This window comes from Suricata suricatta, chromosome 16 (assembly GCF_006229205.1).
Source record: "Suricata suricatta isolate VVHF042 chromosome 16, meerkat_22Aug2017_6uvM2_HiC, whole genome shotgun sequence".
In the NCBI taxonomy this organism is placed as follows: Eukaryota; Metazoa; Chordata; class Mammalia; order Carnivora; family Herpestidae; genus Suricata; species Suricata suricatta.
In genome coordinates this window covers 55,609,258-55,618,833 of record NC_043715.1, presented here as the reverse complement: position 1 = coordinate 55,618,833, position 9,576 = coordinate 55,609,258, and the positions used below count along the sequence as shown (strand labels likewise).

The 9,576-nt window shown below is 53.2% G+C and overlaps 1 protein-coding gene across 2 annotated transcripts in view; it reads left to right on the top strand.

The window, feature by feature from the left end:
- The first annotated feature begins 9,279 nt into the window (after positions 1 to 9,279).
- Positions 9,280 to 9,576, top strand: part of NLRP12 (NLR family pyrin domain containing 12) — a 17,855-nt gene continuing 17,558 nt past the window's right edge. For both annotated transcript variants that reach the window (XM_029924590.1, XM_029924589.1), the window contains exon 1: positions 9,280 to 9,569. In XM_029924590.1, coding sequence (XP_029780450.1) covers positions 9,423 to 9,569 — 147 coding nt within the window. In that variant the 5' untranslated portion in view covers positions 9,280 to 9,422. The remainder of the gene's footprint in view (positions 9,570 to 9,576) is intronic.

Here is a 9,576-nt window from a genome sequence, read left to right as displayed (position 1 = left end):
GTGCTTTCAGACGGGCGGGGCCCAGGACAGCTGTCAGGAGTCAGCACGTCCTAGGAGTTTTCCAGCCTAACTCTGACCAGGAGAATCGGAATGGAAGCGTTCGTTCTGTGGAAACCGGATCTGTGGTGGGCAGTCAAGTGAGGGTACTTTGTATCCAGGGCCCGGATGAAGAACACACTACATTTTAAATAAGACGGCTTGATGCTTTTTAAAAGGCCTGGAAGAGGGGCACCTGGGTGGCTCAGGCAGTTAAGCAACAAACTCTTGATTTCAGCTCAGGTCATGATCTCCTGGTTCCTGAGATCAAGCCCTGCGTCCGGCTCTGTGCTGACAGCGTGGAGCCTGCTTGGGATTCTCTCTTCCCCCCTCTCTCTGCCCCTCCTCCACTTGCTCCCGCTCCCTCTCTCTCTCAAAATAAATAAACTTAAAAAAAATACACACAAATAAAAGGTCTGGAATTTACATTTATAGAATCAACTCGTGTTTTTCCTGTCTGTTAGGATCCACTGACAGGGACCTTCATTTTTTTGTTGTTGTTAAGCCACTTTGAGGGACTTAAGAGTGTGCGCCCTTTTATTTTATTTTTTTTTAATGTTTTTTGTTATTCATTTTAATAATTTTTAAAATGTTTATTTATTTTTGAGAGACAGAGAGAGACAGTGCAATCAGGGGAGGGTCAGAGAGAGAGGGAGACACAGAACCAGAAGCAGGCTCCAGGCTCTGAGCCAGCTGTCAGCACAGAGCCCGACGCGGGGCTCGAACCCACGAACTGTGAGAGCATGACCTGAGCCAAAGCCGGACGCTTAACCAACTGAGCCAGACAGGTGCCCATTATTTTTTTAATTAATTAATTTATTTAGAGAGAGACAGCACAAGCTGGTGAGGAAAGAGAAAGTCCCAAGCAGCCTCCAAGCTGTCAGCACGGAGCCCAATATGGGGCTCGAACCCACAAACCGTGAGATCATGACCTCAGCCAAAATCAAGACTGGGACGGCTAGCCAACAGAGCCACCCAGGTGCCACTGAGCAGGGGCTGTTTCCTACAAATCACAGTATCACAGACTCCTCAGGTTCCTGCTTCCGCAGACCCGGGGCCATAAACATTCCTGTACCGGCACATCCTCAGCCTCACCCTGCCGGGAAGGGCGTGTCAGCAGTTCTGTCCCTGAGCAACCCTGGGGACAAACCCTGCTTTCAAAGCTTGTCCTCAAGCTGGAGCCCTTCCTAGTGGCTCGCGTACCCTCGTCAGGTGCACGAGGGGGCCGTGGCCCGTCTGTCCCCCAGCGGCGTCCTGAGCACTGTCCTTCGTCGCGGGCCACCCAAAGTCCTCCTAGCCCACTCCTCCCATGCCCCGCGGTCTCCCTCAGCTCTGGGAGCTGCCGCATGGTCTACCTGACCCCCACGCGGACCAGGCGGCCAGACCTCAACAACGGGGCGCCTCCTCCACCGCCCCGGGGTCACCCTGTGGGCCCCTCTGGTCGGCCGCCTTCGCAATGAGCTGGTGCAGGGATTTACTGATCAAGGTTTTCTTCTAAGAAGCTCGGGCATCAGCTTTGCAGATGAATGCTTGTTACTTGCTTTGTGTTTGTTTGGGGTTTTTTGTTGCTGCTGCTGTTCCCAAGGAAAGCAATTTTCCCCCACTTGAATAGGGAGGGGAAAAAGAAATTGCTAGTTCAAGAGCTGACTGAGCCTCTAGCTGGCATTCCAGGGGAATGGAAGATGGAAAAAATTGCTTTTTTTTTTTTTTTTGCTTAGAAAAACACAACCTTCTGACGGTTGTGCTGGAGGCTGAGTCATTCAGCCTCCCCAGTCTCTAGTAACAGAACACTCTGGATTTTATCTGGGCCCAAGATGGCCCAGGTAGAGGCGACATTTGCCCCGCTACCTGGGTCACGGGTTTGGGAGGCTGAGGGTAGACGGCGGATGAGCTGTGGGGTTTATGAATCCTGGTTTCCTAGGAAAGTGCTTGCTGTCCGTGTTATCCGTCCATCCGGAAGCAATCTGTTCCGTTGAGTGGGGGCCTCCAGCAGGCCTTCCCCCCACGAGTCTGGGGCGGAGCCACCTGTTGGCCACGCCTCAACCCCACAGGCCTCCGGCTCTGGGAGTAAGGCCTGCTTGTGGAGCCTCCTGCATCCTGGGATTCTATGCTACATCAGCGTGGCCTGGCTCTCCCCACTCCTTGGCTCTACAAGAATGAGGCAGTCCGGCGACAGAACCGCTGTACGTTGTGAAGTCAGAATGTGTCCACTGCACAGTGGAGAGGGTGTTCTGGACAGATTATTGTTTGGGGATCCTGGAAGGTGGGGAGGGGAGACGGGAGGTATCCACTCTCCATTTCCAGAGTCGGAGCCTGCCCCCAGTTCTCCTGGAGCAAACCTGCCTTGGTCAGCCCACCGGTTGGCTCCCGGTGGTCGTAGGCTACCCAGGCAAGGACAGCGTCCAGCTGCACACCGTGCTGAGGCCCGGGAGGACACGTCTGGCATTCTAGGGGAGCTCCGAGCAGCGAGCCATGACCTGCCCTGAGCTGTGAGGAGCTCTGCAGATTTGCTTTAGGTGCCTCGTGCTGCGAAGTATCAGTGTCGTGGGCAAGGGGCCCCCTCTTCCTAGTGGGTCAGGGCAGAAACAGTGGGGTCCTGGAGGGCAAGGCTCGAGGTGGGGGAGGGGCTGGCCGGGCTGGGCACTTCCCGCCAGGGTCTGCGGTCAGAGGCAGTGAGGACACAGCTATGCAGGAAGTTTCCCAACCGCTGTGCCCAGGCCCCCACGAAGCGGTGACTGGGCAGCGGGAGTGGCGACCGGCTGAAGCCGACAGCTTCAGGGACCCTAAGTGATGGTGTGCAGGTGACGTCACTTCTTTGGGCATCTGTGTCCCCCAGATCAGAGGAACCGCCTGCTGGGTCAGTAAGTGTCCGTAAGGGAGTAAAAGCTGGAATGTGGAGCCAGACGGATCTGAGTTCAGAACCCATGTCCCCACTGCCTAGCGCTGGGCCTCGGTTTCCCCAGCTGGAGGCTGGAAGGACGATTTCCATCTCATGCCGGTTGTCGGTGAGCCGGTGATGCTGAGGTTGGGAGTGACAGCAGCGGTGAGCGCCCGGAGGGGTGACACTTGACGTCCTCTCTCTGTGACAACAGGGTAAACGGAAACACCTGCTGTGACCCCCCCCCCCCATGGGGCAGCTCCTGGTTCATCCAGTTCCACCTAAGGGCTCAGCATTTTGTCAGATCTCTTGTAAAAGCAAATCCATCTCTCTCTGTCTCTCAAAAATAAACATCAAAACAACAACAACAACAACGACAAAGATAAATAGAACTCCCTGTGACCCAGCAATTGCAGTGTTAGGTATTTATCCAGAGGATACAGGAGTGATGATCCAAAGGGGCTCATGCACCCCAGTGTTTAGAGCAGCAGTTTCTACCACAGCCCAAGTGCGGAGAGAGCCCAGACATCCGTGTCCGTCGACGGATGAATGGATACAGATGAGGTTACTTGTTGATCAAAAAGAATGAGACCTTACCATGTGCAACTCCGTGGATGGAACTAGAGGGTGTTATGCCAAGTAGAATTAGTCAGTTAGAGAAAGGCAAGTATCACATAACTGCACTCATGAGGAATTTAAGAAACAAAACAGATGAACATAAGGGAAGGGAAGCAAAAATTAGATAAAAACAGAGAGGGAGACAAGCCATAAGGGCCTCTTTTTTTTTTTCTTAATGTTTATTTGAGACAGAGAGAGACAGAGTGTGCGCAGGGGAGGGGCCGAGAGAGGGAGACACAGAATCCAAAGCAGCTCCAGGCTCTGCTCTGTCAGCACGGAGCCCAATGTGGGGCTCGAACCCACGAACCACGAGATCATGGCCTGAGCTGAAGCTGGACGCTTAACCGACGGGGGCCACCTACACGCCCAGAAGGGGACAATTTAATATGCATACTATGTTCACATATTTATAACGTATGATTTGTATATAATTACAATTTCATATGTAAATGTGAAATATTCACATTATCTATATTTGAAAACTTGATGTGTGTGCACATATATATATTTATGCACATATACATATATATTATATGTAATTTTCAAAAATTTCCCGGGTGACCATGACCTTCCCCGCCAGCTGAGAACCACGGTGGGTCCGTCACGCCAGCTTTGGGTGGGTTTAGACCTGGATCTACTATGTTGGTCATGTGACCCCGATCAAGTCATGTCGCTGGGTGTATTGTCTCACACGTGCCGTGAGTGTGACAACAGTCCCGCTCACGGCGATGCAGAGCCCGTGAGGGGACAGAGGAATGTGCTGCGTGCTGGCACGACTCATTCCTTCCTTCACTTACGCTTCTACTGACACAATTCCCTTCTTCAAACACTGACAGTGTCTCTTTTTCAGTTTTTATTTATTTACTTATTATTTTCAGAGAAAGAGAATGCGAGCAAGTGGGGAGAGAGAGAGGGAGAGAATCAGTTTTTTTTAGTGTTTATTTTTGAGACAGAGAGAAAAACAGAGCGTGAGCAGGGGAGGGGCAGAGAGAGAGGGAGACACAGAATCTGAAGCAGCTCCAGGTTCCGAGCGGTCAGCACAGAGCTGGACGCGGGGCTCGAACCACAAACCATGACCTGAGCCAAAGCCAGACGCTTAACGGATGGAGCCACTCAGGCACCCCTGTTTCTTCCCACTTACTAACACACTAGAACCTTTTATATTAAAGCCATGACATTTTTGTAATCAGAAACATCACATTTTCTTGGTGGGGGGAAAAAGTCTCATTTTAAGCGTTTCCCAAATCGACTGTCATAAAAATTTGTCTTTTCTTGTGTTTAGACCCTGAGGCCCTTGGAGTCAGCGGCGGGGATGGATTCATTCCCGCATTCGTAAAAACAGTGCTGAGCCACACAAGTCCCCAGAAGCTGCCAAGTCTTTCTTCCCAGGAGAAGGAAGGGGGTTTCTGAAAGGGGATGCACGGACCACTTACAGCTCCCACTTTCTTCCGCCCTCCCCTCTGCATTCTTAGAAATGTTTTTCCTCCTGCGACGTGGTGGGGAAGGAGGTCAGAGAGTGAGCCCTTCAGGGAAGCTCAGATCTACCTGTAAAGAATCCAGGTTAAGGGCACCTGGGTGGCTCCGGCCGTTGAGCGTCCAACTTCGGCTCAGGTCGTGATCTCATGGTTTATGGGTTCGAGCCCTGCGTCAGGCTCTGTGCTGACAGCTGGGAGCCTGGAGCTGCTTCGGATTCTGTGTCTCCCTCTCTCGCTGCCCTTCCTCCACTTGCACTCTATCTCCCTCTCAAAAAATAAACATTAAAAAAAAAAAGAACCCAGGTTATCAGCATCTTTTCCCTCTCCCTCTGCCTTAGAATGCTGCTCACCCCTCCGCTGTGCCTGACGCACGCCCGCCGCCCCCACCCAAGCCCCTGAACCATAGTTCCAGCCTCCTCTTTTTTGTAAAGTGGGCTCTGCACCCAGCATGGGGTTCGACCTCATGACCCTGAGGCTAAGGGTCACAGGCTCCCCAGATGGAGCCAGCCAGGAGGCCCAGCCCGCCGCCACCTCCTTCTCCCCGACTCCAAGCCTTCTCCTTCAGTTCATCCCCCGCAGCGGCCCTGAAGGATCTTCCTTAGACCTGACTGCACCCCTCCCCCTGTCAAAACCACGCCATGCCCCCAATGGAATATTACGGAGCCATAAAAAGGAATGGAATATGATATGTGCTCCTGCATGGGTGAACCTTGAAGCACTTCACTTAGTGAAATGAGCCTGACGTAGAAGCTCACATCATATATAATTTCATTTCTTTTTTAATTTCTTTTTATTTTTTAAATGTTTTTATTTATTTTTGACAGAGAGATAGACAGAGCGCGAGCAGGGGAGGGGCAGAGAGAGAGGGAGACACAGAATCTGAAGCAGGCTCCAGGCTCTGAGCTAGCAGTCAGCACAGAGCCCGACGCGGGGCTTGAACCCAGGAACTGGTGAGATCATGACCTGAGCCGAAGCCGGACGCTTAACCGACTTAAGAGAGAGAGGGAGACACAAAATCAGAAGCAGGCTCCAGGCTCCGCACCGGCAGCACAGAGCCCTAAGCGGGGCTTGAACTCACCCAGGTGCCCTATTTATGTGTATTTTGTCTCAATTAGACAGAAAGTCCCACCAGGGCAGAGAACTTCCCCCTTTTTCACAGCTTGTGTCTGGCGCCTTGAACCACAGTACACACTGGGTCTTCTTAATGGTTCGCGTCTCCGGCTCTCCGGTCCTTCCCCTCTCCTTTGAGGGTACCCGTCCCACCCCCGCCTCCAGAAGCCATGCGGCCTGGAGCGGGGAGACTTCTAGTCAAAGTAGGAAAATCGAAGTAGGTCACGTTTGAGGGTCAGCGCCCAACGCTTCACCTCCGAGATTCTCATTTTACATAAGTTATGTAAGGATTGTCCTGCGTCCTATTTCTTTACTCCTTTGCTGAGCCTTCAGAGGTTTGCAGCCGAGGTGAGGTGACTCTCGCAGGGTCACTCCGCTGGGGAGGCGGGGCAGGGACCCCTGCGGGATCTCCTTGCCGTAGGAAAGTCGCAGGAACTGCCCCCGGCTGGCGCGGAAACACTCCCGGCCTCTCTCACTCATCTTTCTGAGTCCTGGAGGGATAGCGCCCCGGATTCTGTCTCCACTTCACGTCAACTTGCTTATCCTCCTGATCACTCCAGACCAATAGTAATACTTTACAGATTCCTGCACAACTTTCCATGAGATTCCCCCCCTCCATCAAGCACTTCACAATTTCCATCGGAATGTGAGGCAACGGGGATGCCTGGGTGACTTCAGCTCAGCTCATGGTCTCATGGTCTGTGAGTTCAAGCCCCGCTTAGGGCTCTGTGCTGCCGGCGCGGAGCCTGGAGCCTGCTTCCGATTTTGTGTCTCCCTCTCTCTCTGCCCCTCCCCCTCTCGCATTCTGTCCCTCTCTCTCTCTTTCTCAAAAATAAATAAACACTAAAAAAAAATTAAAGTCTCATTTTCCATTCCAAGTACTTTAACAAAATATATTCATTTATTTATTTTCTCTGAACTGGGCCCTCTGCTAGGGAACGTCTCCATCTTGGGTCACATACACTGTGATACGCTTGTGTGAGTCATTCATCATATGGCTCATCAAGTATGACAGAGGCATGCACTGTAGTCCAGGCACTGTTCTAGTTGCTGGCAAGAAAGTGGTGATCAAACCTGTTTGTGCTATAGGGCGCCTGGGTGGCTCAGCCGGGTGAGCACCTGACGGGCTTAGGTCATGATCTCACAGCTTATGGGTCCAAGCCCCCATCAGGGTCTCTGCAGTGGGCACGGAGCCACTTAGGATCCTCTGTCTTCGTCTGTCTCTCTGCCCCTTCCCCATTTGTACTCTCTCTCTCTGTCTCTCTCTCAAAAATAAATAAAATACTTAAAAAAAAAAAAACCTGTTTGGGCTGAATTGGACTCCATTCCCAGGGCAACTGATATATTTTAAATTTTTTTTAATTTTCTTTTTTTTCTTTTTTTTAATGTTTTATTTATTTTTGATACAGAGAGAGACAGAGCATGAGAGGGGGAGGGGGCAGAGAGAGAGGGAGACACAGAACCGGAAGCAGGCTCCAGGCTCTGAGCTAGCTGTCAGCACAGAGCCCGATGCGGGGCTTGAACCCACGAACATGAGATCTGACCTGAGCCAAAGCCGGATGCTTAACCGACTGAGCCACCAGGTGCCCCAATTTTTTTTTTAATTTTCTTAATGTTTGTTTTTGAGAAACAGACCATGAGTGAGGGAGGAACAGAGAGAGAGGGAGACGCAGAATCCAAAGCAGACTCCAGGCTCTGAGCTGTCAGCACAGAGCCCAATGACGGGCTTGAACCCATGAACAGTGAGATCATGACCTGAGCCTAAAATGTTAACTTATTTTTGAGAGGAAGAGACAGTCTACGGCCATATCACCCCGAACGTGCCCGATCTTCTGTGATCTCAGAAGCTAAGCAGGGTCGGGCCTGGTTAGTACTTGGATGGGAGGGGAAGAGACAGAGCACGCATGGGGGAGGGGCAGAGAGAGAGAGACGGAGACACAGAAGCGGAAGCAGGCTCCAGACTCTGAGCTGTCAGCACAGAGCCGGACACGGGGCTCGAACTCATGAACTGTGAGGTCATGACCTGATCCGAACTCGGACGCTCAGCCGACTGAGCCCTAGAAGCACACTTAGTAATATCTGGCTTCCGTTGCTTAACATTAGGCCCACAGGCTTTATGCTTATTATTTCTTGCAGCTGCGATTGGATTTTCCTCCATTGTAAGGCATTGAAATCGGGATTCCTGGTTCCAGCCCTCGGCGTCCTAAGTGGAGCCATCCTGCCCTGAGTGTCTCCCGAAGCCCTTCCGTCCTGCGCCGTCAGTCTGGGCTAAGGTACGGGCAGTGACCAATGAGCCCTCGCTTCTGTGACTTACAGCAACATAGTTCACATACACAGTCGGGAGCCTGTTAGCTGCCGCTTCGTCTGTATCCTTTTCACTCCTCCGAGGCAGAAAAAAGAGTGTGTATCAGTCCCTCGTGCTGCTGTGACAAATCACCACCACACACGTCCACTATTGTACAGCTGGGGAGGCCAGACGCTTGAAAGGGGGCTAAGATCGGGTGTCAGCAGGCTGTTTCATCGGAGGCGCTAGGTGAGAGTTGTTTCCTTGCCTTTTCCAGCCAGCCATCACGTTACTCCTCCTTCTGCTCCTATAACCCTGCCCTCCAACTCCGGTGCCCCTTGTGACTATGCTGAGCCCCCTGGACCACCCGGGGCAATGTCCCCGTCTCGTGAGCCTTGCGTTTAACCACATCCGCAAAGTCTCTTTGGCTCTGTAAGGTAGCACGTCACAGGCTTCGGGGTGGGGACACAGACACCTCTGGGGGACCACTGCTCTGCCAAGCACGCAGCCCCTTCCTGGGGTGTGGCTGAGGAAAGGGAACATAGCAGACCCCTGCAAGCCAACGCCTGGAAGAGGTCAGCTCCCACGGGCTGACGCCCACGCTCACACTTGCTCTCGAGCCGTGGCCCATGCAGGTGGGCTGTCCAGGTCCAACAGAAAGGGGGTCTAACCACAAGGAGGGGCACTGACCAGCTTGCTAATAACGCAGGGAGAAGGGCGGAGAAGGGCAGGCTGCAAGGAGCCGGGAAGAGGGAGCAGAAGTGAAATTCTTTCTCATGGTGGCATGGTGCCTGGCATTTCCTAATCTGCCCAACTTCCTCTTCCTGGAAGGGAACGCCCACGGGGGAACAGGGCGGCCGGAGTCACCTGCGGGGGGGACGAGGCTCTGTTTCATCACCGGGACCGTCCTGCCTGCTGCTCCAGTGTCGCTTGCCGCCTCAGCGGGCATGCTGGAACCACTCAGGTCGCGCGGACACACCCCAGGCCGCGGCCGCTGTCCCTTAGGGTTCAGGACGCCGCCATGCGCCGAGCCCCGCTCAGCGACAGCCTCTGTCGCCTGTCGGCCTACCTGGAAGAGCTGGAGGCCGCGGAGCTGAAGAAGTTCAAGCTGCACCTGAGCGCGCTGCCGGGGGCCGAGGCGGGCCGGATCCCCTGGGGGCGGCTGGAGGCCGCGG